The following is a 27,908-nucleotide window of genomic DNA, read 5'->3' as shown; positions in this document are numbered from 1 at the left end:
CAAAGAGCCACAATCAAGAGTCTAGGCTGACCCTCCAGAATTTATTCACTTTCAGTGGTACTGGGCCAGATGGAACCTTGGTGGCATCTGATGCCACCATGGCAGGATCCCAGATCCCATCCTGTTACGACGAAGAGTGGCCTGTAGGCGCTATGGCTTTCAGGAATCTAGAAATGATGTAAGGGGTGTGGTCATTCAGGTGGAGCCACCCCCCACCCCCACCCCGCAACCTCCCAGGCCACGTCCTCCCGCCAGGTTTGGGCAGCCTCACACCTTCAGACTCATCTCCAGCCTCGAAGTCAGGCTCCGGCTCCGGCTCCGGTTCTGCCTCCGGCTCCGGTTCCGCCTCTGGCTCCGGTTCCGGATCCATTTGGGTTTCCAACTCAGGTTCAGCCCCTTCAGAGGTCTCGGCTTCCAGCTCTGGCTCAGTTTCCTCGAGGGTTCCGGATTGTGCTGCCTCGGAGTCCTCAGGACCCCGGGCCTCGTCGGATTCTGGAGCTCTGGGCGGCCAGGGGCACGTGGTCCCTGAGTCAGCAGCTCCGGGAGTCCAGTGGCCTGGGCATGGAGGGTCATAGCTTCGTTCCCGGTAGCCTGCGGCGGAGGTGGGAGTGTCTCAGGCTCAATTTATCCTCTGTGGTTTCCTCTGCACACGTGCAAGTCTTTGGGGAAGACCACAGATCGATGCCCCCACGCCACGCCCCCTCCTCTGACCTAGGCCCCGCCTCCCCCCGCGCGCTCTCACCGGTCCCCACGTGCTGCCAGTCCCAGGCGGGGTCGGGCGCCCGCACACTTCGCTGGGCGCAGCTCAGCAGCTCCTGGCAGGCAGCCTCGCCCTTGCTCTGCACCAGCAGCAACAGGCGGCGCACCCTGCGTTCGGCGTCAGGCAGCGCGTCTAGCGCCTCGTACTCGGGCCCGGTGAGCACGCCCCGTGCCAGCAGCGCATCCAGCAGCAGCCCCGAGTCCGCCTGCAGCGTCTCTACCAGGCGTTTCCGCTCGCGGTCGATCGTCTCTGACGGCCTCTCCTGGGTGTTGCCCATGGTAGGGGCTGCATGGGAGGTGGGGGGCGAGAGGTAGTGGGGGCCGGAGCTCCCCTGCTTTTGACCTCTCTCCCGGGGCCCCAGTGAACATCCGTGGCTGGGGTCTAAGTTCACCTGGATCTCTGCTGCGGCCCGCCAGCCCCGCAGCGCAGCACAGGACCGATCCTGCCTCCCTGGCCTTTTCTGCCTTATCTCTGCTTCGGGCTTCACCTTCGGTCCCTAAATGTTAGCTGTGGCGCTCCTCTCCTCCCCTAGCTACCCCAGGACCATCATCTACTCTGACTGCTCTCCCCAAGCAGGTCCTTCCTCCTGAGCCCCTGCCACCTGTAGATCCCGCGATGGATTCAGACCTAGTTAATCCAACCTAACTTCTCTTTCCCAACCTGCTTCCCCAACTTGCAGCTGGTCCTGATAACCCACACCCAGCTTGCAATCAAGTCCTTTTCAGTCTCTCTGCTGAATACTTCTGTCAACTTCACCACTGAGTCTAGTCTTTCATTTCCAGCCTAGACCCTGCAAAGTTTCATATCTCCTGTCCAGGATCCCAAAGTGCTGAGAGGCTTCCCGCTCCTCTCACCTACCTGAGGAAGTCCAAACCCCTTAACCTGAACCTGAGGTCCATCCTTCCAGGACAGGCCCCTGCCTCTGCACCCCCTCACCAATACCACCACCGTGTTGGAACCCCAATGTGGTCTCCTGGCCTCTTTTGGTTTCCTGAGTAGAGATACCTGAGTCCTCTTGAGTCTTACCTCTGACCGAGATCTTCTGACATCACCTGAGACCAAACTGTCTCCCTGCTGCTCTGGGAATGATTTACAGCCATCATCTTGAAGTATCCAGGACCCAACTCATAAAAGCTACCAGGAAGTGTCAAACTTTCACTGTTTTCCTCCGTGGATCCTCCCATTTTGAGAGGCTGGCACCACCCCAACAGCAGGTGTTGGGCAGAAATTAATCTGTTTTGTTCACTTATCAACAACTAAGGACAATGGCCCATCTCCTCTTGGGTCACCTGACCGAGGCAGCAAGGTCCCTGGCATTAAAGGGCGATTAGGTCAGGCCCTGGACCACTCCCTCTCTCAGTCCATCTCCCTTGGCCTTGGCTTTGTCCAAGGGTTTCATCCTCTCTTTGGGGTCCCTCCTTTACCTCCTTACCTAGGAATGGGAGAGAGGATTTGGTCTTAACCCCCATCTCTCTCACTGCCTGGTGTCATGCTATGCCTCTCTGGTCATTGCACCCCTCCTAGCCATGCTGAGGTGTCAGCCCTTCCCTCAGGCCATGAGCAGAGACCCTTTGCCCTTCCCTCTCCCTTCATGTCCCATTTGTGACAAATGCTGCTCCTGCACTGACATCTCAGTGAGAACCAGCATCTCCCTCCACCCCCCATCTCCTGTAAGCCTCTCCCAGCACCTCTCACTCCTGTCCCATCACCCTATGGAACAGTGACTTTGACAACTCTCTAGGGTAGGATTATTGTGCCCATTTTACAGATGAGGAGACAGGTTCAGAGAGACCAAGTGGCAGAACTAGAGTCTGACTTGCTCCAGCCTGACTACGAGGTGTCTGGCCAAGCAAAATGTCAACCATAACTACCTGTCCCCCAACCCTCGTGAGACCACCAGAGAGAATCCAGACTATCTGTTCACCTCCTACCCCCTCCCTATAGCAGGCTTTCCCCCACTTCCCTCAACCATTCAGTACCCGCACTTCCTAAACTTTGTAGACACTGTTCTCTGGGCCTGGAATCCCTTTTCTCCCTCCATCCTCCAAGACTCAAATGTCCCCTCTTTTACCCCAATGCCCGAGTGTCCCAGAGGCAGATTGGTTACTTCTCCTCTGTATCCCAGTGAACATCATACACCCTCACTAGGCTGACATCACTGGACTGTGTACCATAGATCCTCTGCCCTCTTACTTGCAGTTTCCAAAACCTGTTCCCCCAGTCAAGAGTGCAGGAAGGGAGGGAGGACAGAACCCACTGTGTACAGGTGCAGAGAGGGAGGGGACATATTAGGTTGGCCCCTCCTTTCTTCTCCCTCCTTCCCATTTTCATGTTAACTTCCTCCTCTAGTTACCCCGAGTCCTACCTTTTGTCCTGTCTGGAGAGCAGAGACCCCAGCTAGTCTAGATCCTCTGAGATTTAATGCTCAGAGTATTGAACTTATGTCCTTCAATGATCACAGCCCAGATTCTTCCCAGAGGACCAGGCGGCTCCAGTTAGCACGCGTGGTCGGGGGTCTCTGCCGCCCTCCCCACCTCACTTCCTGCGCGCGTTCTTTTGCTAAGGAGCGAAGGTGGTGCGTCAACGTGGAAGACTTCGCGCACCTGCGAATTCTTAACATCCATCCCTCCACCCAGCCCCAGAGATAAGAGTCCTGCGGAGGGGAGGGGAGGGGCGGGGCTCACAGACCTTCGCGCACGGCTGCTGGTGGTGATCGGGCGCGAATTTGGCCCAAACTCAGTTCTCTTCCCTCCCCCAGCCGGGGCGGGGGGAGGGGTTCGGTGGGGCTCCCGGTCCCTGCGCTCCTAGCGGCCCCACTCACGGGTCGAGCCTCGGCGGGGCAGGAGATGACAAGGCAGAAAGGGCCGGGCGGGGTGGGGATGGGAGCAGCAGCTGCGGCGGGGGCGGGGGCGGGGCGGCCAGGGCTGCCGGGAACCAGGAGGGGGTGGGGAAAGGGGGCCGTTCTTCTCGGGACGCGGGGAGGCCGGCCGCAGAGGTCGAGTACCGCCTGGCCGCGTATACGCAGTCCGCTTTCCCTCATCACCCTGGGCGCGCCGGAGGAGTCAGGGTGGGGATCGTTAAGCCCGCGGACCCAAGTACCCCAGCAATTCCCAGGCGTTTTACACCCATATTCTCTGCCCGCACAGAGAAGGAGACCAGCTTACTCAAGATCACAGAGCGGGTGCACTGCGGTGCTGGGTGTGACCCCTAAAAGCCCCCGATTCCCGGAGGTCGCAGTGGCCATGCGCCAGCCCTGGATTCGCACCCTCAGGATGGGGCCTAAGCAAGAGAGCTCGGCCTTGGAGGCACCTCCCCTCTCCAAGGGTTCCTCGATTAACATTAAAGCCCTGGGATCTGGACGTTTCTATGAAGGCAAAGGCGCCCCCCAACCCATGACTTCTGTGCTCCCTGGTCGGTAGAGGAAAGAGATCAGAAACACAGAAAAAAACCGCGGTTTTATGCAGGACTCGGGGAATGGAGAGGGGCTACCAAGTAAGTGCGGCTTCACTCAGCGTCCACCAGGGGGCTCAAGGAAGCCGAGCAGGGCGTGCTCCTGCCGGCCAGCCCCGCAGCAGGGCTGGCTTCGGAGTGGAGGGGGTCTCAGGGCGAGGGGTTGTCTCCCGCGCCCAGGTAGGAGGCCCGGCTCTCAGGGCTGCTGTAAACGGTTAAAGCTCCGGGCAGGCTGAGGGCTGGGCCTCCCAAAGCCGCTGGGATGTCCAGCAGGAGTGGTGCCCCGAGGGTGGAGTCCTTTCCTAGGAGAAGCGGGGCTGTACTCAGCAGGGAGAGACGGTCATCTCCTTTCTTCGGGGAAGGAGAGCTTCACTCGCCTTGCCCTCTGGTCAATTGAGATGAAACATCCACTCTCAACCTCCCCCCTCTCCCAGCCTGACTCCGGGGATTTCCCTTCCAAACATCGATTGCCCAGCCCACCCAATCTTGATAGCTCAGGCCCCTCAGGGTCTCCCCCTGGTCCCTGAGTCACCACAATTATTACCTGGGCCTGGAGAATTTAACCCCTTAACCGCCAGCTCGGTCTCACCCTTCTCTGGAACCAAGGGCTGCAACTGCAGAAGAGAACCCCAGGAAGCAGCTGGTGAAGAGAGCTGGGGCTTTGGCTGAGGGAGAACAGTGGTGGACTAAAGGGCTTGGCTGAGCAACCCTCAACACCCACCCCCGCCGCCCTCCCACCCCCATCTTACCAGGGACAGCTCCATGTCTAAGTCCATCAGAGTCCATTCCCGCCCTTGGAGGCTGGGGCCCAGCACCTGGGGGGAGCTCTGGGTCAACAGTGTCCTCCCCATGGTGCCCAGACAGCTGGAGCCCACCGAGCCCTGTGCCCCTGCCTCACGGAACGTGTACTCACATCCAGCGGCCCTGCGGGCTCCACACTTTCAGGGGGGGCCCGAAGCAGCATTGGAGGCAGCAGACTCTCTGGACTCCGGCCTCCCCTCTCCAGGTCCAGAGGGCACCTGTGCACAGAGAACTGCTGTTGGCTACTCCCTGCATTAGGTTTCCAAGGAACCTGGATACCTCAGTATCGAAATCTGACAATATCTAGAAAGTGTTAGAAGAGGACCTCCCAACCCCCACACACAGAAGGACACAGAGAAAGTGCCTTCTGCCTCCTACCTTTGGTCTGAGGTTTGGGTTGTGTGCCTGCCCCCGCCCAGGCAGTTATCAATACCAGTGGGTCTTAAACTGTCATGTACTTTGCCATCTTGACAATCGCCCCAGTGGTGGCATTTAAAATGCAGACTCCTCAGCCCTGCCACTGAGGCATTTCCACTTGCCAGGGCCCTCTGAAGCTGGTGCTCCTTAGAGCAACTCTGAGAAATCAGGTCAGATCATGACTGCCTCCTCAGCCACCCTGGGGCAGACAAAGCTGGGAAGTTTCAGGACTAGCTAGTGCAGGTCTAGCTGCAAAAATGGCCCACGGGGTTTATAATCACAAATGGACTTTCTGCTCACCTGTCGGGAACCTCCCTGGGGCCTCTTGGTTCAGGCTGTTGGGCATTCCTGGGCCCCTCAGGGCTGAAGCTCCCTTTCCCCTCCAGGATGGCCTGCACCACAGCCACAGGCAGCGGTGGGGGTGCTGTCACGCAGAAGTCACACTCGTTTGGGGCCAGGGCCAGCCCGGCCTCGCCTTCCCCCCCTGGGCTGGCTGGCTCTTCTTTGAGCAGTGCCAGGCCCTTCTCCCTGCACCAGAGAAAAGCTTCAACCAGACCCTGGCGCTGACCTCTCCCCCTATCCCCACAGCCATCTGGGCTGCCAGGCCCGCCCCCCCCACAGCTCCCCAGAAGGCAGCCCCTGTCCCTCTTACCTCCTGCCACCACTGGAGGGGGAAAGCCTGGTTCCTTCAGGGGATGGAGAGTCTTCCGCGAGGTCGGAGATGATGGGGCCCCTGGCCCTGTGAGGGCTGCTGAGGCCCAGCGTGGTCTCCGGGAGGGGCTGCAAGTAGAAGACGGGTTGAGCCCTTTATCTCAAGTCATAGGGTGAGCCAGAGCCCAACTGGTACCACATGGGCCAGACCTAAGGGGGAAGGCTTGAGGGGGGAGGCTTGACCCATGCTGGGTCTGGTGGGAGGGAGGTTAGGCTCCATCTTCTCTTCTATTTCTTTTTTCTTTTTTCATCTCTTCTTTTTGGGGAATGGGGAAAGGGAACAGGCTCTCTATGGAGGGAAGAGAGGAGAATCAAAAACTTACCGACTGGATAAAGTAGGGGTCCTGCAGGAGGGCACCAGGTAAGGAGCAGGCATTGAATTTGGCTGGTGTTGGGCACCCCTCATCCAGCATCAGGGACCTGTGCAAGGTGGCCAGGGGCACAGGCAGGGGGCTGGGCAGGTTCATCTCCCAGGCCCCTCAGCCTGCACCACTGCCCTCCCACAGGCCCCAGCAGCCACGTCAGCAGAGCTGAGGCCTGTTGCCAGGGCATCAGTCACATGCTGGAGGCAGAAGGGGCTCCCCCCCCCAGAGATGGGGGCCCTTTGGGGGCAGAGGGGAGGGAGGAAGCCTGGTTTGGGCCCCAGACCCTCTGCTCTTGGGATGCTCTGGAGTGAGGGGAAGGGGATCACGGGGTGGAAATACAGGATTAAGGCCCTGGAAGTGAGGGGTCTGAGAGTTGGGGTTTTGTGGTAGAATTAGGGGTGGGGTGAAGTCCTGGAATGGGGCTTTAGGGGAGATGGCCATGGGGTGAGGAAGACTGTAGTGCAGGGGGAAAGACAGGTGAAGGGGTTTCTGAAGGAGAAGGAGTCCTGCCGGGGGCTCTGGCAGGGAAGTCCTGCAGGGAGTAGGGGCGTCTCTGGGGTTCTCACTCACAGCTTCCTCTTAGCTCCTGCGCTGCCAGACCCAGCCTGAAGTGGCCCAAAGAGGCACTGGATCAGCTGAAAAGGAAACAAAGGGTTAACTCATACTTGGGGCCTTGCCCCTCACTCTAACAAGACACTTCCAGGGGGCTTCCAGGACTGGCCATTGCGGGGGGGAGGGGTACGTTCAGGAGTGGGGTGGGGGAAGAGGAACACCTTGCCGATGACCCGATGCTGCTGACCGTGGCTCTGCCGCAGCGTGACCACCTCCCTCCACAGGATCTCGTTCTGCCTGGGGAAAAGGCGTGGGAGGGTGCTGAGGCATCTGAGAGTTCGCCGGGCCACCACCGCCCACCCCCAGAATGGCAGGCCCGCGCCCGCGTCCACCCGGATGATCGTCCATGCATAGTCAAGAGATTGCCACAGCTCGGCCCACTGGTCTTGGAGGAGGTGCCCAGAACCGTCTGGAAGCCAGTGTCCTCGCGCCCAGAGCCCCCCTTCTCCCTCCCCATCCTCCTCCGCCCCCTCCCCCGCACTGCCTGAGTTCCCGCAGCCGCGCCTCGGTGCTCTCCTGCATTCCCCGAAAAGCCTGCACCTCGCCCAGCAGCCGGCCCAGGTCCTCGGGGCGCCAGCGGCCGTCGTCGCCGCGCAGCGCAGGCACCTGCAGGAGGGAGGCTCCCTCAAGTAAGGGTCGCACGAAATAGCTGTCCCACCTCCACCCGGGTTCGCTGGTCACTGCTGGCCGCCCCTAACCTTGCGGCGCACGCGTTCTAGCAGTTGCTCTCGGCCGCGTACGAAGCTCGGGTGCTGGAACTCGACGTGATCCCGTTCGGGTCTCAGCAGGCCACCCTGCTCGATGCTCACCACCTTCCGAAAACCGTCTAGGGAGCGGGGCGCGGGGGCGTAAGTTGCTGAGTCCCTGTGATCCAAGTCATCCACGCTCGCTTCCCACTCGGCCCTAGGGACTCACACATATTGAGTTGCCGCACGAAGCTCGCCATGTTGCTGTGCTTGAAGTATTGGGGCAGCACCTCCTTGGCGAAGCGGCTCTGGTCGCTCACGAGGAAGCTGGTCCCGCTCTGAGGAGAGCACCGCCCGCCCACTCACGGTGCGGGCGGAGACCAGACGACACGGTGAGCGGTGCCCGCCCACGGCCAAGCCAGCGGGCCAGCGCGCGCACACACAAACTCGCACTCACTCTGGAGACTGTCATTCATGGGGACGTGGGACGAGGCCGGGCCGGAACCAGCTCTGAGGCCTATCCCGGGGCGACCACAATGAACCTCTACCCCAGCCCACCCAGATTCCCTACTCGGTTCTCTAGGAGGAGGTGCAGAGGCCAGACTTGGGTTCCAGACCCTGATGGCTCCCAGACCCGCGTTGTGACTCTGATTTAGAATCAGACGCAGCCCTTCCCTTCTCCTGGTCTCCGTTTTCCCATCTGTCTGATGGGATAGGGTGGGAACTAGAAGACCTCGAAGATCCTTTGGGTGCTGGGTCTCCTTCAGAAGGCTCCTACCCTTTCCTCTGCCCGAAGGAAGTCGCCTCACCTCCATCTCCAATACCACACCCCCCGCCCAAGCCGTCGCCTACCCTAGATGGCTGAATCAAGGGACCCACAACCCCGTCCCAGGCAGGGGTTGATGAGCATGGACGTTCACTGACGTGGAGGAATCCCGGGGACCACTGAGGAAGTCGAGGGGCCCCAGCCCTCACCGGGCTCCAGCGGATCAGGTGGTCGGTGCCCGGGTCGCCCACCAGTGCCCATAGCTTGCCGAGGAAGGCAGGCACTGGGCTGGGGCCCGGCTCGGTGGGCAGCGCGGCCGGCGCTTCCTGCATGGCGCAGTCTCGGCACCGCTAAGCGCTCGGGCCCGGCCGCCGCGGGCTTGTCAAAGCCGCGGAAAGTGCTGCGTTTGCCGCCCGCCCCGCCCTACTCCGCCTCCCGGCGCCGGGTCAGGCGGGGGCCACGTGCGAACTGGCGGGGCGGGGCTCTGGCCGCGGCCGCAACACCAGCGGACCGAAAGGGCAGTATGGGATCGGATGTGCGTGGGGGCAGGGTGCAGGAGGGAGGGAGATCTGAGTTCGAGTCGCACACTTCTCAGGCCAGCTGTTTGCTCCTGTGTTCTTCGGAGAAATAAAGAGTACACAGCCTGATGTAGGCTGGGAAAGCGATGGAATGGGCACAGCCAAGCCTCGGGTAGAGGGGCAGATAGGAGCGGGCGAGGGTGGGGTGGAGAAGCTGACACCCTCCCGCGGAACCTGGGACGCTGTCATTCCGAAGATTCCAGGACCCCGACCATGACCGCTGCAGCTGCACCGGTAGAAATGGACCTTGAGGTCTCAAACCCTCCCTACCCCTTTTCCAGCCTCTGTCAGTTCAGAGCAGACCCGGCCTTTCACAGGACTCAGAGATAATGCTTGATTTATTCCACACTCACCCCAGAGGCACTAACACACACACCCCTGAGGCACGACTTGAGCCATTGCCCTCCCTCCCCCCACGCCAGGGCCACCGAGCTAGCGACACGTTTGCAGAGGACTGGGGTTGGAGGAGGGTGATCCTTGTACTACGGGGACAGTGGGTGTCTGCAGATGTTGAAAGCAACGAGTGGGCTCAGGGCGCCCTGGACCGGTAACGATGCCACTTTATAGGCTCTAATCCTCGCGAGGGACAAGAGGTAAGAGTCCCAAAGGAGAGGGCTAGCAGCTGGCCCGCCCCTGGGCAAACCCACGCAGCATTTCAGAGGACACACGTCCGCAGGGAGCGGAAAGAGCGTTTGTCCCATCACGCCACAAGCGTGGGCCTCCAGGGATGGGGCTCCCGCGTTAGCTTGAGCGTGTAGCTGCGCAGGCGCGGGCAGCGCGCGCGGAAGGCGTGCAGCACGGAAGGTCGCACCACGTAGAAGCAGTGTACCTCGCGCAGGCCCGCGCAGCGCGCTGCCAGCTCCTCCAGCGCGGCGTCCAGCTCTGCCGAGGCGGCGGCGCGCACCTCAAGCGCGCGCAAGGTTGCAGCGTAGTGGCGCGCCGCGAAGCGCACTGGGCCTACGGTGTCCCCAGAGAGGCTGAGGCGCAGCGCAGCCACGGGTACGGCTGGCTGCAGGACGCGCGTCACGCTCTCTGCAGGCAGCACCGGCTCTAGTTCCAGCTCTACCTCCAGTCCTGGGTGGCGGCGGCTCAACGCGGCCCAGGTTTCATCAGGCAGGGGGGGCGCGCGTGCGTCTTCCGGACACGCGCACCGCAGGGCGAGGAACTCGAAAGGCGCGCGCTCTGGCGCCGCCAGTGCCTCGAGCGCGGTGCGCGACAGGCTGGCCAGGTGCAGGCCAAGGGCGCGCAGGAAGGGGCAGGCCTGTAGCAGCTCGAGCACGGAGCCTGGCCCCACGCTGCCCACCAGCGTTCTGTTATCCAGGAAAAGGCTGCGGAGCTCCGGACAACCGTCTGCCACCTGCAGCACCAGCGCGTCGTCCAGTGAGAAGGGCAGGCGCCGCAGGTCGAGGTGGCGCAGCGCGCGGGCCGCACCACAGAGGGCGTGCACCGCGTCCAGGACGTCGCGGCCGGCGTCGAAGAGCGGCTTTTCTCCACGGCACTCCAGGCACAGGCCTCGAAGCCCGGGGGTACGGCCCGTCAGTGCAGTCAGTAACTCCGTGGCCGCCCGGCGACTCGACTTCCTCGACGGCTCAAATTCCAGCCGTAGATTCTGAACGTGGTCCAGGCAACCGGACAGATACGGCGGCAGCATGCCTTCCAGCTCACAGTCGCAACTTGGGGGTAGAGTGGTGGAGAAAAGGTATCGGCTGGCCAAGTCCCAGAGACCTGGCGAGATGTCTCTAACCCACCCCTCTCTCTCTGGGTTCCGGTTACCATCCCACTTCTGCCCCCTGCCCACAAACCTCGCTGTTCCTCCCGTGCCTGGTCGCTCCTACGCTCCTACGTAGGCTAGGAGGGAACCCTATTCCTTCCTTCAGATGCATCTGCCGCCAGTTGAAATCGTGCCAGAGAGAGGCAAGGTATTTTAGAAAATGGGCTTTCTCATGGGTCTTTCAGGAGGCGGGGCAGGGCCAGGCCTCTGGGCTGCCGCATTCACATTCCGCCTGTCACTTCTCAGTTGAGTGAGGAAGTAATTAAATCTCTCTGCCTCAATTTTTTATCTGTGCGATGGAGATAATAATACTACCTGTCCATCACATAAAGTGTTTGTGAGAATTAGAAAGACTGGTACACGTAAGGCCCTTAGAACAATGGTTGGTACACAGTAGGTGGCCAATGTTAGAAATGACGATTTTTAATATGGGGAAGAGTCACAGTATCTCCCCAACCTCTGACTCTACCAAGACTGGGAGAAGGTGGGAGGGGGAAGAGACTGCTCACCTGATGCTCGTGTCGTGCCACACAGCGCTGCAGGTGGCAGCGGCAGCCCAAGCTTTGCAGACCCTCGCTGCAGCAGCGCGGTCGGGCAGGGGCAGGTGGCGGAAGATAAGCGCCAGCACCTCCTCCGGCAGCTGCTCTCCAGGCTCGGCCATGGCCAGGTGGGGCCCCTCCTGCAGGAAGGCCACAGTGTTGAGGGGAATAGCTGGAGCCTATGTGTAGAAATGCTTGGGGCCCAGGATCCGCTATGTAAATTTGCAGAGCCCAGTGCAAAGTGAAAATGTGTGTCTCTCTGTTTAAAATATTATCGAGGATTTCAAGACCGTGACAGCAGAGCATTTAACCGAGCTATTAAATCAAGCCTGGGGCTCGGTACACAGATCTCAGACCCATGAAGTCTGCCTGAGATGCCGAGCATTTCTGATTCTTCCTTTAAACTACGTTCTCACTTGTTGAACAAATCCACATTTTATAATACTCTACTAAAAAGAACTCAACCGCGACCCGTGCACCAGGTTGATAAAGCCAAAATACCCGGATTTGGGACGATGCTGTCAGATCTTTCTCCTAGTCACCAACGCCTTCTCTGAGGAAGTTGGAGGGCCACTGCCCAGGCCCTGACTCCAGACCACCACGTCTTCCCCAACCCCTCGCCCCCGACTCCCTCTACCGCGCCATCACGGCGGCCAGAGAGCCCGGACTAGTCTCACAGAGTCACTGAACTGCTCTCCTCCCAACTTAGACCCTAAGTACTTAGGGAACGACGGAGCCCAAACACCAAGGGCCGTTGAAATGGCTTCTCAAAGGACGCTGGGCACCAGAATCACCCGGACTTTTGTTCACACTACAGATTTCATGGCCCCATCTACTAAATCAAGCTCTCCTCAAACAGTAGGGCCCAGGAATATGAATTTCAACAAGCGCAGATATATACCACAGGTCCCAAGTTGAGAAACCCGGTCCTAGCCCCACCCGTCACTAGAGAGAGACGGCAGGGTTAATAAGGCGGGAACATTAAGGAAAACTTTTAATTGGCAGGGACCAGGAGCCAATCAGGAAGCAGAGGTGCGGGCGGGGCGTAGCTGAATCCGCAAGGAGAAGGGAGGCTCCTTCCTCCACTTGGGGAGACAATTTGGGTTCTTCCAATGGGAGGCCAGCGAGGCGGAGAAAATCTTGGGGTTGTGGGGGCCTGAGGGACCCTGGGTTCAAATTCCGATCCTGAACCCCGAGCAGCCCAGGCACCCGTTGGGCGGTTTAGGCTCAACTGGAATTCCGCAGACCCACATCAGAGCGCGACCTTTGTTGGAGACTGTGCGTCCTTTTTGAAGTTGACAATTTTAGTTTAAGGTGCTTAAAGGTTTTCGTACACAACGTTTGACGCCACTGGCCAGTTTTCTGTTTTCCCATATTTTCTAGGGTAACAGTCCCTGCTGGAATTTGTGTCTCGAGTACCCGGGAGTTTCTGATACCCTCCGCCACGCTTGAACTTGGCACCCAGTTCAGAGTGTCAGGTAGAATCAGAGATCAGGGATCTTCGAGCTCGACCACCCAGAAGGGGACGTCCCCTCGTTGCTCCGTCCGTTACCCGCTGGAGGAAGAGGATCGGCTCTCACCCTGGGGCCCTCCGGCCTCGTAAGAACCTCAAGTCCTCGAAGTCCCTTGCCGCGGGCAGTTCCGCCTGCTGTTTGACCTCAGGCGCCAGTGTCTTACCTGCGCAGCGGATCGGGTGGGCTTTGCCCAGAGGCTGGGGATTGGCAGCAGAGGACGGTGGCGGGAAGGAACCGCGGGGAGCCCGGGGGGCGGGACGCCGGGACGGACGGGGCGGCTCGGACTGGGGCGCCGCCCCTGCGCTCCGCGCACACCCGGAAGCAGCGCGAGTCCAGTGGAAGCCGGCGGGCGTGGGAATCCAGGCCGGGCCAAGGCGGCCAGGTTAGTGCAGAGGGTGGGTGGGCTTTCCGTTGCGGGCAGGAGCCAGGGGGATCCTGGCTCAGGAGCACGGGCGCGGTGCGGTTGTCACCGCGGCTGCCGGGGTCAGGTGGTGGTGGTCGTGGTGGTGGCCTATTGAGCTGTTTCCGTGGGAGGCTGGAGAGAGGGTACCGACGTTGGCCCCTGCCTTGTCCCAACTAGGGGCTTTCAAGGGGTGGCAGGGCCCTGTGGGTGAGAGGACGGGGTGGGGCTGGTTCTGAACAGACATTCGAGCAGAAACCCCTTGCCGGTCAGAGCCAGTAGCAAGCGCGAAACTCCAGCAGGAGGGTGGGCTAATGGGAGGCCGGAGAGCTCCTCTTTAGAGCTCGTGAGAGGCTTTGCTTTGAGTAGATGCTTGGACTCGCAGCTTTTCAGGCCTTGAGAGGCCACGCCCGCAGGTCGTCACCGCCTAGCCGGCCAGAAGTGGGGCTACTCAGGACTGTTATTGTTGTTCAGTCGCCAAGTTGTGTCCAACTCTTTGCGACCCCATGGACTGTGTAGCACGCCAGGCTTCCCTGTCCTTCACCATCTCTCAGAGTTTGCTCAAACTTATGTCCATTGAGTCAGTGATGCCATCGAACCATCTCATCCTGTCAGTGTTAATGGAGCGCTGCGCCGGCTGGCTACCGATGGCAGGGGCATATTTTCCTGAGTCGGTACCCACGTGTCCCTTACGGTCTCAGCCCAGCTAAGGGTTCCCAGGACCCCGGCGGGCCCGGCTGATAGAGAGGCGGACCCCAGATGGGTGGGGCGCGGGGCTTCCCGAGGAGGGGCTTCTGTGAAGGGAGAGTTCCCAAGGGGGCTTAGCGAGCCAAGGCCCGCCCCTCAGCCCGCCCCACCCCTGCCACTTCACAGTTACCAGGCTGTTCTCCTTCTCCCGTTCCAGTCCTAGACAGTATGACAGAGATTCCCCCCCCTCTGCAGGCAGGCCAGCTGGGTAGAGGACTGTCTGGTCCTGCCCTTACTTACCCACCCTCCAGTCAGGGGGCTAGGAAGTTGTCAAAGGGGAAATGTTTTGGGGCCAGGTTCCCACTTCTCCACTCGGGGCCAATACCCCAGGGCTTTCCACTTGTCTCCCTACTGCTCTTGGTCCCAGTTGTCATCCACCCCGTTTTTGTTTTGTTTTGCTTTTTAAGAAAAACAAATATGCCCTTTTAATACAAAATAAATGTCTTTATTTCACATAAAGTATAATATTTAAATAAAATGAAAATAAAAATCACCCCAATATCCCCCTTCCCCAAGAGAAATAAACAATCTTGTTAATTTCTATTGTTTTTGGATTAAACACACAGTATTAGTAAGTTTTCTTACTAATTATGGCGGGAGCTGGTCAAAAGGTATGTTCCCTGTGCTCAAACTCAGGGTAGGGTTATCAGGTATCATTCTTCCTGCCAGGTCTGGGTGAAGGTGGAGGGTGCCATTTCTCTTTTTCTTTACTATTACTATTTTTTAAATTTGCCAGCTGCACCGCACAGCTTGAGGGATCTTAGTTCCCTGACCAGGGATTGAGTCCAGGCCCCTGGCAGTGAAAGCACCCCCAGGGAATTCCCTTGAACCCATTTTTCTAGGAAAAGGGTATAATGTTGCCTCAGGTAATGAAGGAAGAGGCAGGGCAGTTCTCCACCTGTTGCTCATGGTGCTGTAGCTGGGAGGCCACTGACAGGCCAGTGCCATGGCTGACTGAGAATTTTGCTTCTTGATCTAGAGCTAGGATTTTGTCAAAGATAGATTAGAGGAGATACTAATGCCAAGGGCCCTGACTGTGTTTGAACAGAGAAGGAGCCCGTAACAGAACAACTTGAATGGCGTCAGACAACAGACTATCTCCAAGGACTTGAGACTAAAAAGGAAGGATTTAGTTCACATAACAGAAAAGTTCGAGAGGCAGCTAGAGCCGGGGACACGGTGTGGTTGGGGGTGCACTTCTTCATCTCTTGGCCCTGCAGCTTTCTGTGCCAGTTTCATTCTTGGTCAGGCTGAGAATGGCAAAGGAGACCTACCCTTCCTTCTAGCTCAGCTTCAACATAGGAAAGGGAAGCTTGTTCCTCTTTCCTGTTGCTTTAGTTGCTAAGTTGTGTTTGCCTCTTTTGAGTCCATGGACTGTAGCCACCAGGCTCCTCCATCCATGGAATTCTCCAGGCATGAATACTGGAGTGGGTTGCCATTTCCTTCTCCAGGGGATCTTCCCAACCCAGGTCTCCTGCATTGAAGGCAGACTCTTTACTGACTGAGCGAACAGGGAAGCCCAAATTGCAGGTTGATTCTGATAGGTCCAATATGAATCCTGTGCCCAACTCAGAACAAACCATTTCAGGAAGGTGAATGGAAGATGCAGATTGGCTAGGCTGGATGTCAGGAGTAAGATTAACCCTTCCAACAGGCCTGTGGATTGAGTAAAGGGAAGAGGGAAGTCCCCAGAGGTTAGTCAGGACTGGGGGAGAGAATCTGGGCAGGTGCAAACTACAGGTGTCCTTTGAATTGAAGCCAGGAGGTACAGCAGGAATGCCAGTGAAGAAATCTAGGTTGGGGGGGGGGGGCTGTGGAACCCCTGCAGGGATCCTCAAATTTGAACTGAGGGCATACCAGGACATGAGTTTGGTTATGCTGGGGGGCGTGGGCACCATCCAGGAGGGTGTCTCCAGTCAGCTTTGAAAAGAAAGACACCCTCCCCTGAGGAGGGGGCAGAACTTTGCTTTTACTGCAACATTGTCCCTCTCCTCACCCCTGTGACCTTGGGCTCTTTCTCAGAGAAGGCAGTGGAGGGACAGTCCTGACTACAACTCTTAGCTGAGCTGGGGCCAGAAGCACAAGAAGCTGCCTAGGGGATTATGAACTTACCTTCACAAGTGTGCCAGCTGAGTGGGGACAGCTGGGTGACGTTGAACTGGACAGCTGTCTCCAGGGCTGGGCCAGGGGTGATGTGAATGCCTATCTCTGTCCCCAGGAGGCAAGATGGCGGCTGGGCCAAATGGGCTTGAGGAGTGGGTGGGCAGTGCATACCTGTTTGTGGAGTCCTCGCTGGACAAAGTGGTCTTGTCCGATGCCTACGCTCACCAGCAGCATAAAGTGGCAATGTACAGGGCTCTCCGGACTGCCCTGGCAGGTGTGTGGCTGGGCAGGCACTTGGGGAAGAAAGGGGGGCCTGGGGCCTTTTGTGGGCAGGGCCAGAGACTAAGATCCCCACCTCTTCAACTCTGTGGGCTTGTGTTTAATCACTGCCTTGAAGAAAAGATTCCTTGGGGATGACAGGAGAAGGATGCCTGGTTATGTAGGGTCTTTCTTCTCTGGTACACATAAGTGCCCTTGGGTACAGACTTGTGTCTCTGTGTCTGTGTATGGTCTACCTCTGTGTGCACTAATATCCCCCTACTCCATGCCCCCCCCCCCCTGCCCAGATCAGGCCGCTTGCTCACTGCTTTCTACTAATTTTACCACTCTCTCTCTTCTTTTCCTCTCTCACTGCAGCACTCCTTGCCCAAGATCCTTCCCCAGTACCTCCCTTTCCAGCCTACTTTTCCCATCTCAGGGTTGAGGCCACAGGAGGTTGAAGCTGGTTGGGGGATCTGGCCCCAGCCTCAGAACAGCGAGAGCCCCTCTCCTTGGGAGGAGGGCAGCAGTACTAGGAGGCGGAAGACCTGAAACCTCCTGCCTACTGCATGGCCAGCTGCCTGCCCAGAGGTCTTGGCTGCCCAGGGCAAACGCCCCTTTCTACACTGCAAAGTCTCTTCCACATCCCTTTTGCCCACCCTCATTTGAGGCTTCAGGGATGTGGCGAGAGTGGCACCCACTCTGTCTCAGGGTGATCCCTGTGATAGGTCCTGGCCTTTATTCTGGGTTGTTGCTGTTTACCTCCCCATTCTGCTTCCCAGCCGGGAGCTCTGGGGTATACCCGCGCCCCTAGGTGTCTGGGGGTGGGGAAGGCGTCTCATCTCGGGCTTCATTCCTTCTCCGGCCTCGTGGAGCATGGCCCCGCATGGGGACCGCATGGCGCCTGACTGCCCGCCTCCGCAGAGAGTGGTGGGAGCCCCGACGTGCTGCAGATGCTCAAGATCCACCGCAGCGACCCGCAGCTGATCGTGCAACTGCGTTTCAGCGGGCGCCAGACGTGCGGCCGCTTCCTCCGCGCCTACCGCGAGGGGGCGCTGCGAGCCACGCTGCAAGGGTGCCTGGCTCGGGCACTGGCCCTGAACGCGGTGCCGCTGCAACTGGAACTGCGTGCTGGCGCCGAGCAGCTGGATGCCGTGTTGACCGACGAGGAGCGCTGTTTGAACTGCATATGCGCGCAGAAGGTGCGGCCGGGCTGGGACCAGGGTCGGGTGGGGCGGGAATTCGCTAAGGAGATCCCCACCGACGCCACACTCTCCTCTCTAGCCTGACCGGCTCCGGGATGAGGAACTCACCGAGTTGGAGGATGCGCTCAGGAATCTGACATGCAGCTCGGCGGCGGGCCAAGGGGGCGACGTGCAAGGCACTCCAGCCCCCTCGCAGTCTCTGGCACCTTCTCCGCCAGAGGAGAAACCGCCACCCCCGCCGCCTGGCCAGACTTTTTTCTTCCAGGGTCAGCCCATAGGTGAGACTCCCAGAGAAAGGGAGAGACAGGATCCTCAGGAAGATGAAGCTTGGGGAGGGGCGAGGTCTGGGCGGGGTAGTCAAGGCGGGAATGGAAGGGTATCCCAAGCTCACTCCCTCCCCACTCTCTCTGTAGTGAACCGGCCGTTGAACCTGCAGGATCAACAGAAGTTCGCCCGCTCCGTGGGCCTCAAGTGGCGCAAGGTGGGGCGCTCTCTGCAGCGCAGCTGCCGCGCGCTGCGGGACCCGGCGCTGGACTCACTGGCCTATGAATACGAGCGCGAAGGGCTATACGAGCAGGCCTTCCAGCTGCTGCGGCGCTTCGTGCAGGCCGAGGGCCGCCGTGCCACGCTGCAGCGCCTGGTGGAGGCACTCGAGGAGAACGAGCTCACCAGCCTGGCGGAGGACTTGCTGGGCCTGGCGAACCCTGACGGCGGCCTGGCCTAGGCAGAGTACCAGAGAAAGGGGAGGTTGGTCAGTTGCCCAGTCAGGGTTTGGAGCATCTGGATGACCGTAGGGTCCCTCCTGCTGCTACTGCTGACCTCTTGTCCACCACGCGACTCTGAGACCACACTTAGCAACCCCACTTAGCTGAGTTGCTGGAGCTGCTGCGCAGAGATGATGGCGGCCCTCTCCAGGAGTCAGACAAGCACCCACTGTGTCTGCTGGGGTGCCAATGGGCAGTTGTGTTCTAGATACTAGGATAGAGACAGAGTGAATGGGTCTCTGTCCTAGTATCTAGAACAGACCTGATGCAAGGTCTGCTTCACCTTCTCCCACCCTAGAAGAAGGGCTATCAGCCAGAATTTACCTCTTCATTCATTATTATTCATTAAGGACCTGCTGTATCCTAGGCATCATCCTGGGTGCTGCAAATACTGTGGTGAACAAAACACACGAATCTTGTCTGTCGTCAGTTTACGATCAGTGTGGGACTCTGAATATAAAGTAATAAAATACTACCCAATTTTTGGATGTGAAAAATACAAGGTGTTGTGGGAACAAATGAACAGGGCCTAACCCAGGTTAGGGGTTAGGCTTCCTTGGGGAGAGATGAGTGTGAATATTGGGGGGGGGGAGCGGTGGAATGAGAGAAGGGCAGTATTCTGGACATGGCCAGCTTCAGGTGAAGTCTTGAGGAAGGTGGGAGGGAGGGATGTTAGAACAGAAGGTTTACAGTGGCTGGATCTAGGAGTGGGTGGATTTGCAGAGACCCATTGGAGAGTGGGGGAGGCAGAGTATGGGGTCTGGTAAACCATTTTACAAGAGTTTGGATTTTATCCGGAGGTGAGTGAGAGGCCTTTAAAGGGGTTTGACAGTTCAGGCTGGGAGTGAGGATTCAGAGGGAGAGACAGTAGAGTCCCCAGGCTGAGGCAGTTGGCAGCAGAGATGGAGGAAAAGGATGAACATCGAGAGCTGTTTAGAACAAAGGACAACAGGCCTGGTGACACTGAAAGAGGAGAGAGGGGGGAGAGGACTCGAGTTTCTTTGCCAGTTAGATGGGACGAGAGATCTGCCTGCTGAGACAGGGGCCCTGGGGAAAGTGAAGCGCTTGCTCTGTTTGGGACTAGCTGGGTGTGATGTTCCTGTCTAACACCCAGAGTTCAAGGATAGCTAGAGCTGTGGTTTTGAGTTCGGGAGAGGGTCAAGGCTAAGGACTCCAAAACATACAGGTGGGTGTGGATGGGATAGCCCAGGGGGAGGTCCTGAAGGACACCAACTGGAAAAAAGAACAACCCAAAGAGGAAGGAGGAAAACGAGATTTGGAAGCCAGAGGAATGGCTCTCCCTGCTGTGATGGAGGCTGAGAATTTGTGAAGGCCGAGGAGTGTCCACTGGAGTCAGGGAAAAGGTTACTAGGTGGAGGCTGTTTCTGGGACATAGTGGGGACAGCCTGATACCAGACCACGGGAGGGATGGGATGGAAGCAGTAGAGAAAGCCACAGATAGGAGAGGACTCCTGAAAAGTCTGTGAGCAGGAAAGTGAGGCCCAGGATGGAGGGTTTATTTTGGAAGGGAGAACATTTGTGGGAAGAAGTCAGAAGGAGCAGTCATAGCATGGGGAAAGAGGATGGCGCTGGGTAGCAGTGCTGGTTCCCTAGTCTGCCCTCAGAAACTCTGGGGTGGGGGTGTGTGGTGGGGTTGTCTACTCCAGGCCCCACTGCATGGACTGGGACCTGGAGGCTCTGAGTTCCAGGGAGAGAGAGGTGGCAGCATAGGTGGGCAAGGCCTGGCCTCTCAGTCTTCACCTCTCTGCCCCACTGGGTTCCGATCAAACCCTTTGCACACTGACCTACTTCGGGAGTTCCCCAAGCTGAACCAATCCCTGCTAGCCTGTCTGGCCTGCAGTGGGCCCAGGCGTGGTGATTTCCTCCTGCAGGAGGCTATGCTGGCCTGGGCCACTAGGGACTAGAGGACTCAGAACTGCCTCTGCAAAGAAAGATTGAAGTGCTCATCTGTGAAGTTACAGCAGACAAGGTTGGCCCCCTCTCCTGAATCCCTGCGGATGGGTAGGCAGAGGGGCAAGGGAGGACAGAGGAAAGAGTCCTGGATGGAATTCCAGAAGTCCTGGGCAGTGCTCTTACCTCATGTCTGTCTGATCCTGGGCGAGTCGCCTGACTCCCTGAGAAGGAGTATCCCCATATGGGCATGACCCATGACAGCCGCTGCCAGGGCTGTGAGAACTCAGCAAGCAGTCCTCTTGGTCCTTGTGTGTGTGCTGTGTCTGCTGGCGGGCCTGGCAGAACCGGGAGAAAGGGGGCTCCACGTACCTGGGGAACCAGGGCTTCTGGTACGCATACAAGAGGCACTTCCAAGGATGGCCTGGGAGGGGCCGGGGGATGCCAAGCCCGCCTGCGCTGGGGCTCCTGCCAGCCCAGGCCCTTCCGGCTCCGGAGAGGCAAGGGTGGGGAAACTAACCAAAAAGGCTAGTGCTTCTTCCTGTCCCCTGGAAAGGCAGAATTGGGGAGTTTAAGTCAGAACGAAGACCAGAACTTACCTCTCTGAGCCTTCCGGAGAGAGAGCTGACCGTGAGGATCTCTTTCAGAGATTAGTCTCCACTTGGAGACAGAGTTCCCGCGGCGCCAGGGCGGAGCTGAGCTCCAGATGTCCGGGCGCACACAGCTGTAGGGTCACGTGGCAGCGGCCCTGGTCCCCCTTCCTGCCAACGTTGCATTTGGCCCAGGCCCCGTCCATGGCCGCCCTTGGGACCCTGCGCTGAGCCCCGGAGGCCCTGGCATCCGGGGCCGCGCCACTCCCAAGGGCCGAAGGTGTGTCAGGATCCCAAGGACCGCCGTGGTGGGTAGGGATGGGTGGAAGGGATTCGGCCTCAGCGCGGGAAGGGGGTGGGGCCGAGGCTCCGCGTCTCTCGGCCCCGGCTCTGGGGCACCGTCCTGGGCCGGAGCTGAGAGGGTGGCAGCCGGCTAACAGGAGGAACCTGTTGTCCTTTCAGGGTGGCCATCCCAGTGGGGGGAGTTGGGGTCCAAAATAGAAGGACCCCGGAGGGGGGTGAACGACCAGTAGCCGGAGACCCCTGGCCTGTGGCCTCCCGCGGCCTCCCCTCCGGGAGCGCGGGGTGGGAGCCCCCGCCGGCTGTTAGCTTCCACGTCGCGAGCCCCTGACTGAGTCTCTCCGCAGGAGGCGCGAGCGCCGGCCAGGCTGACATGAGGCGGAGGCTGCGCCTACGCCGAGAAGCGTTGCTTACGCTGCTCCTCGGCGCCACCCTCGGCCTCCTGCTCTACGCGCAGCACGAAGGCACGGCCCCGACGACGAGCTCGCCGCGAGCACAAGGGAGGGCGGCGCCGGGGCCCACTCCAGGGCTCCGTGTATTTCAGGCCCCGGACACGGGTGCAGCCCCTCCGGCCTACGAAGGGGATACGCCAGAGCCGCCCACGCCCACGGGACCCTTTGACTTCGGCCGCTATCTGCGCGCCAAGGACCAGCGGCGCTTCCCTCTCCTCATTAATCAGCCGCACAAGTGCCAAGGAAATGGCGCGTTCCCCCGCGGACCCGACCTGCTCATCGCCGTCAAGTCGGTGGCGGCGGACTTCGAGCGGCGCCAAGCCGTGCGCCAGACGTGGGGTGCTGAGGGGCGTGTGCAGGGGGCGCTAGTGCGCAGGGTATTCTTGCTGGGCATACCCAGGGGCACAGGCACAGTGGGGGGTGAGGCGGAGGAGGGCACTCAAACGCACTGGAGCGCCCTGCTGCGTGCCGAGAGCCGCGCGTACGCGGACATCCTGCTCTGGGCCTTCGACGACACTTTCTTCAACCTAACGCTCAAGGAGATCCACTTTTTGGCCTGGGCTTCCGCCTACTGCCCCGACGTGCGCTTCGTTTTTAAAGGCGACGCCGACGTGTTCGTGCACGTGGGAAACCTGCTGGAGTTCCTGGCGCCGAGGGATCCGGCGCAGGACCTGCTTGCAGGTGACGTGATCTTGCAGGCGCGGCCAATCCGGGTGCGGGCCAGCAAATACTACATCCCTGAGGCTGTGTACGGCTTGCCAGCCTACCCGGCCTACGCAGGCGGCGGCGGCTTCGTGCTCTCGGGGGCCACACTGCGCCGCCTGGCCGGTGCCTGCGCGCAGGTTGAGCTTTTCCCCATCGACGACGTCTTTCTGGGCATGTGTCTACAGCGCCTGCGCCTCACACCTGAGCCTCATCCTGCTTTCCGCACTTTTGGCATCCCTCGACCTTCAGCCGCACCGCACCTCCACACCTTCGATCCCTGTTTTTACCGTGAGCTGGTTGTAGTGCACGGGCTCTCCGCTGCTGACATCTGGCTTATGTGGCACCTGCTACACGGGCCGAACGGGCCAGCCTGTGCACGTCCATGGCCTGTTCCTGCTGGCCCTTTCCAGTGGGGCCCCTAACCTCCTGTCACAGCTCTAAGCCCCCCTCATTCAGACCCAGGATATAAGTGGGAGGTAGCTTGGGAGGTAGCTTGAAAGGTAGATTTCCCAGGCGGGTTAGTGCTGTGTATGTGGTTCTTCCCCACAAAGGGGTATGCAGGTGTCTGCCTTCAGAAGGCCCAGGCAATGAAGACTGAGCTTGGCTCCTACTGACCCTCTCTACTGGGCGGTGATCTGGAACCAATCTAATGGTGGCACAGATAGCCAGGGTTGAGGTGGTGGAGAACCAGGCTCTTTGCCAAGCAGGTGAACATGCTTGGTCCTCCTAGCAGGGATGTCTGAGTGTATGTATGGGGGGAGGGGTGGCGGCAGAGACTCATGCAGTCTGACCATGCTGCTTAGTTTAGAACCCCTAGAGTGATGCCAACAAATGCAGGTCTTTCTCAAGCCTGGCCTCAGTCCTCATGGAACTGGCAGCCATTCTGCCACAACTCAATCTGAAAGTAGGTGTTTTGCTTCCTATCTGCCCCTCCAGTTTGCAAATTGGAGTCTTAGCTCTGTCTAGGTCTTTAGATCTGCTTTCCTGGCCCGCCCCTCCTGAGCCCTGGACTAGGTGGAACACCTGGGATGGAGGCACACAGGGACTCGGCACACCGTCCTACCTGAGGTCTCCCGCCACCTCCAGCTACCCACGGAAGAGCCTGCACCCATGCAGCTATGCACCTATGCAACCCACTGGAGTCTGTGCTGCCCCCTTCGGAGGAGCCAAGGAACCTCTTCTGAGATGATGCCAGCTGGAAAATTCCCCATCTTCTTCAACCACCCCCTTTCTCAAAAACAAACAAACAAAAAACACACCAATGCCTCCAGGCTTATTTTAGTACAAACATCCCAGCAACAGCACATGGGGAGCTGTTGCTGAGGGCATAGGTCTTTATTGGAGGAGGGGTAGGGTAGGGCATGAGGAAGATTCCCCCATTCTAGGAGGATGGGGAGAGTCCTGGCTGCCCCACAGTGGGATGTGTGGGGGTCTCTGGCCAGGCCACCGTCCACACAGGAAGACACCAATCAGTCACGAAGTCATGGGAACGTCACACAGGAGCCCGGGGCTGGTCCCCCGCACATTCATTGTTAAACTATACAGGATGAGGCTGTACATGAATTAATTACAAAAGAGTCGTATTTACAAAAATCTGTACACACATTTGAAAAACCTCACAAAATTGTCATCTATGTATCACAAGTTGCTAGACCAAAATATTAAAAATGGGATAAAATTATACATTTCTCTTCTCAATTCTTTTCAAAAGGATTAATATTTTTAAAGCACATATGCTTCTTTCCTTAGCAAGTCCCACAAAGAGGGAGCAGCCCAGCCCTCCACGAGTCCCAGAGGCCTTGAGCCGTGTGAAAGGGCCCGGCCAGGGGACACTGCCCAGAGTCAGGGCAGGAGAGCCAAGCCCACAGTGCAGAACAGAATGCTGAAACACACAAAAAAGGAGGAAGATGTCTTTGGCTAAAACTTTGGCATTAAATAAAAGAGGCAAACAGAATGGAAACATGCAGCCCCACCAGCCACGTTGGGGCAGAGCAGGGGGACAGGCGACTTTGAAGGCTTGCTCAAAGATGAGCGGAGCCAGGCCTGGGCACGTACCTTGATGGTAGAAAGTTGTGTTTCAACCACTTGGGTGTGCCTACTGGGTCTGGCAGGGAGCGCATGCAAGAAAGAAACAGGGAAGGGCAGGTGGGCCACCTTGGCCACAGCCAGCTCATCAAGTAACTAAAGTGGATGTAGTGCAAAAGTCGCAACCAAGTACGATGGACATGCTACCTGCTTGCCTTAAAGGTCACGTGGCAATGTTGGGCCAAAGGCAGGACCGTGTCCTTGTCTGGGTGCCTGTGTTCTCAGCCATAGAAATTCCCAAGTTTTCCCAATGTGTGGGACAGGGAGACAGAACCCTGTCTCCTCACATGTTAGTTGAGAGCTCCCGGCTCCAGGTATCAAGGCTCAGAGTTGTGCTTCTCTTTGCAGTCTGTGTCCCCTGTTGGCACCAGCAGGCTGAGAACGGACTGAGGAATATCTGGGCCTCTCACCCCATGGCAGAGTGCCCAGCCTGAGCCCCACCTCAAAACACCACAACAGCCCTTCCACACTGGCAAGATGTCCAAGAAAACCCACGGGGTGGCCCACTGAACAGGATGCAATGCACAGTTCCACAGGGCAGAGGGGCAGGGGTCATGACGTTCCTAGGGGAGCTCCGCAGTTCTCAGGTGGGCACCAGGTCTGGGGGGGCCATAGAGGGTCACCGAGGCAATGTGGTTGTTCTGCATGACCTGGCGTAAGAAGAGGACAGTGAGTTGACGGGGAGGAGTCAAAGGGATGTAAGCACAGCAAAACTCCCACAAAACCCCCAGTGGGATCAGTCCTGGGCTGTGGCAGAAGAGAAGGCACTTGAGGCAGCACCTGTGTGTGCAACACACTTGCACATGGGGCTGGAATGACTCCTCAACACCCCCCAGCTCGTGCTAGGGGTCATCTCTGCCCATGTCTACCTGTTCCTCCAGGACACATAAACTTTACCATACCCATCTGTCCAGCCCTTCTGGAACTGCTAGGGGTCTGAAGGTATGGCAAACAGATGGGAAAGCAGGGGCAGCCCATTCTTCTCCCAGTCAGTGGGGCCTCAAGAGCCACTCGCCCCACCGCACATTCATTCATGTGGCATTTAAAGACCACCCCCAACGCCCCCGGACAGAGCCCCACTTGCCCTGCAGTTCCCTTTGCTACTGTCTCATGTTTTCATATAAATGTGGGCTCCCCATCTCCCCTCATCTTGTTGGATGAGCCCGCCCACTAGGGCCTTCAGGCCCTCCCCAGTCTCTCCCCCATCACTTGCCTGTCCTTGCCATCATCACCAGCCACTCAACCCCTAGGGCTTACCTCAAAGATCATCCGCTGAAGACCAAAGCAGAACGTGGAGCCAAAAGGGTTGGTATTGTTTGGGGACGAGGACCTGAGGCCGGGGAAGCCAGAATTAGAGGGGCAGACAGAGACCTAGGCCAGGTGGGGCATCCAGTTCCTTCTGGGGTAGGGGCTGTTAGCCAGTGGTCCCTCAGGGCTCTGAGTGTGTTTCCCACATGGGCTCTTGAGGGCCAAGGCACAGTGATGGATCTCACTCAGGCACCAAATCCCGGGCAGCCCCGCTGGCACAGAAGGGTATTATGCAACTGGACTGGGGTGTACAGTCAGCAGGGAGATGGCGCCTCAGACAGCAGGGTAACCAGGTGCTGGGCTGAGCCAAAGCAGGCAGCAGGTGTGATGCGGACAGCCAGCCAAACTGCCTCCCTCTCTGAGTAACTGGAGGTGAAAGGTCCCTATACCTGGAGGTAGGAAGGAGAGAGGGGAGCTATCCCAGGGGCAGCCCCTCCGGTTGCAAGTAAATATGCAGAACTGTTGGCCAAGTTGTAACAAACAAGGCTTGGGCAGGAATTGTGTGGCAACATCAGAAATTCCTGCTGGTTTTAAGCCGTACCCACCACTAGGGTTCCCGGTCCTTCTGGGCGGTGAGGAACTGAGTGGGGCAATCAGAAAGCAACCCCCCACTCACCTGTGCAGGACCACAGGCTTCTCCACAGGGTGTCCCAGGAGCTCCTGGATGTTGTCCCACTACAAGAGGGATGAGGGTGACGGGATTAGCAGGGACCCGACCCCACTGTGACCAACGGCTGGCCCAAGGGACGCAGGCACCAGACTGCTGGTAGGCTCATGGCCTCCCCATTTTCAGATTGTGTCAGGTGGGAAAAACAGGAGCTCACCTTGCTGTAGGTTGTGCATGTTTCTGTCTGACCCTCTGTGTTTTCTGAAAAGAGAACACGGCGTGGTTGGGAGCTGGCCTGGCCTGGATTCAGTTCCACATCTGCTCAGGTAGATGGCTCAGGCCACCTGCGACCCCAGCCCTCGCCACCCTATACACTAGGATTGAAGCTTGGAAACCGCCAATCCCACAGGCACAGGATAAGACCTTAAGGGCTTCCAGGAGACTACTGACCAAGAACCACGTGGCCCCCAGAACCAAGAGCCCAACCCAGAGGAGCTGAGGCTCTGGGCAGAAGCAGGTGGGCAAAGAGTCCACATATCCAACCACTGCCACCCTCTCTGCTTGGATCATCATCTCTTCAACGCATGGGAGACTGACTCTAAAACCCTTTCCTTACCCTGAGGACACTGATCACTCACCTCTCTTTACGGTTAGGGGGATCTTGAACTCACAGCGGTGATAACTAGAGAGAGAAGGGAGATGGGTAAAGGTGGGACCCGTTCGAAGACCTGACCACCTCCACATCTCAACTCCACACCCCAGGAAAAACAGGCACACCTGCTCAAAGCTTTGGAGAGGCCAGATTTGGGCCCTAGAGTCAAACCAGAAAGGGCACAGCCAGGGGGCTCTGAAGACCCTATCACCTCGGATAAGAGGCCAAGCTTTCTGAATCCATTTCTCTATTTGTAAAATGGGTATAAATGGAGAGATATAAGGTAATGGACACTATACCAGGAACAGAAAACACTCAGGAAATTGTTTACTTTTCATGAATTAGCAAACATCCAAGGTCACAAGCTCTCTTTCCTGGAGGGGCAGGTGCGGGTATACTCACATATTAAAATTATAATGTCCAGGGTAATTGGTATGTAGGACAAACTTCTTCACTTTGTGTGTATTCGCATCAAAGAGAATGTCCTGGGATAGAAAACAAGGGTGCTCAACTGGGTAAAGTTACTGAGGCGGGCAGGGGGCTTTCGAGGGCATGTCCTACTCAAAGACACCCACTACACAATGGGGATGCCCTTGGGGAACAGCTCTGACCCAAACAACAACCAAGGGGACAGCTGAGGCCTAGTGTGATGGGACAACACACACATCCAACCATCTCAGGCCTCCTCATTCCAAACCTTGTACCAGTAGGACCCACAGGGACACTGGGCTATAGTTCCCACTGTTTGGGAACTCAAACACGGTCAGGGAGACCTTCCCTGACGAAAAGCACCAGATTAAAAAATGTAACTGAGCACAGATTTTGCCTTAAAAGCTAATGACAAGATTCAG

General features: G+C 58.2%; 4 protein-coding genes across 20 annotated transcripts in view; 2 read left to right on the top strand and 2 right to left on the bottom strand.

Moving 5' to 3' along the window:
- Window positions 1–27: 27 nt before the first annotated feature.
- LOC136161053 (heat shock factor protein 4) lies at window positions 28–13,265 on the bottom strand. 14 transcript variants are annotated; one of them, XM_065925485.1, is made up of 17 exons: window positions 13,134–13,247; window positions 11,427–11,596; window positions 9,976–10,819; window positions 8,032–8,140; window positions 7,815–7,942; window positions 7,598–7,722; window positions 7,278–7,353; window positions 7,075–7,139; window positions 6,463–6,559; window positions 6,081–6,208; window positions 5,729–5,956; window positions 5,124–5,229; window positions 4,960–5,025; window positions 4,755–4,875; window positions 743–1,045; window positions 274–591; window positions 28–167 (listed from the first exon to the last, which is right to left on the bottom strand). In XM_065925485.1, the coding sequence occupies exons 2-17, from the start codon at window positions 11,576–11,578 to the stop codon at window positions 160–162; spliced, it is 2,874 nt and encodes a 957-aa protein (XP_065781557.1). In that variant the 5' UTR covers window positions 11,579–11,596; window positions 13,134–13,247; the 3' UTR covers window positions 28–159. The 14 variants fall into 14 exon arrangements, with proteins under 14 accessions (XP_065781557.1, XP_065781558.1, XP_065781559.1 ...); XM_065925486.1 differs by having other exon boundaries at window positions 4,755–4,824; XM_065925487.1 differs by having other exon boundaries at window positions 5,729–5,852; window positions 6,463–6,483.
- TRADD (TNFRSF1A associated via death domain) lies at window positions 13,232–18,949 on the top strand. Its single transcript, XM_065925504.1, has 5 exons — window positions 13,232–13,352; window positions 16,336–16,494; window positions 17,403–17,680; window positions 17,763–17,961; window positions 18,097–18,949. Exons 2-5 carry the CDS (start codon window positions 16,344–16,346, stop codon window positions 18,405–18,407), a joined length of 939 nt encoding a protein of 312 aa, XP_065781576.1. The 5' UTR covers window positions 13,232–13,352; window positions 16,336–16,343; the 3' UTR covers window positions 18,408–18,949.
- A 1,352-nt stretch (window positions 18,950–20,301) lies between these two features.
- On the top strand, window positions 20,302–23,696 carry B3GNT9 (UDP-GlcNAc:betaGal beta-1,3-N-acetylglucosaminyltransferase 9). Of its 4 annotated transcripts, none has more exons than XM_065925503.1 (2): window positions 20,302–20,437; window positions 21,596–23,696. In XM_065925503.1, exon 2 carries the CDS (start codon window positions 21,622–21,624, stop codon window positions 22,825–22,827), a length of 1,206 nt encoding a protein of 401 aa, XP_065781575.1. In that variant the 5' UTR covers window positions 20,302–20,437; window positions 21,596–21,621; the 3' UTR covers window positions 22,828–23,696. The 4 variants fall into 4 exon arrangements, with proteins under 4 accessions (XP_065781575.1, XP_065781572.1, XP_065781573.1 ...); XM_065925500.1 differs by lacking the exon at window positions 20,302–20,437 and adding an exon at window positions 21,099–21,256; XM_065925501.1 differs by lacking the exon at window positions 20,302–20,437 and adding an exon at window positions 21,103–21,228.
- PHAF1 (phagosome assembly factor 1) overlaps window positions 23,679–27,908 on the bottom strand; it is a 24,510-nt gene continuing 20,280 nt past the window's right edge. Inside the window, 6 exon segments of the mRNA XM_065925505.1 lie at window positions 23,679–25,140; window positions 25,748–25,820; window positions 26,415–26,473; window positions 26,623–26,666; window positions 27,044–27,087; window positions 27,460–27,649. Coding sequence (XP_065781577.1) covers window positions 25,054–25,140; window positions 25,748–25,820; window positions 26,415–26,473; window positions 26,623–26,666; window positions 27,044–27,087; window positions 27,460–27,649 — 497 coding nt within the window. The 3' untranslated portion in view covers window positions 23,679–25,053.

This window comes from Muntiacus reevesi, chromosome 2, assembly GCF_963930625.1.
Source record: "Muntiacus reevesi chromosome 2, mMunRee1.1, whole genome shotgun sequence".
Classification (NCBI taxonomy): domain Eukaryota; kingdom Metazoa; phylum Chordata; class Mammalia; order Artiodactyla; family Cervidae; genus Muntiacus; species Muntiacus reevesi.
The sequence above is the reverse complement of the archived record's forward strand: the minus strand, read 5'-3'. Positions and strand labels throughout refer to the sequence as shown.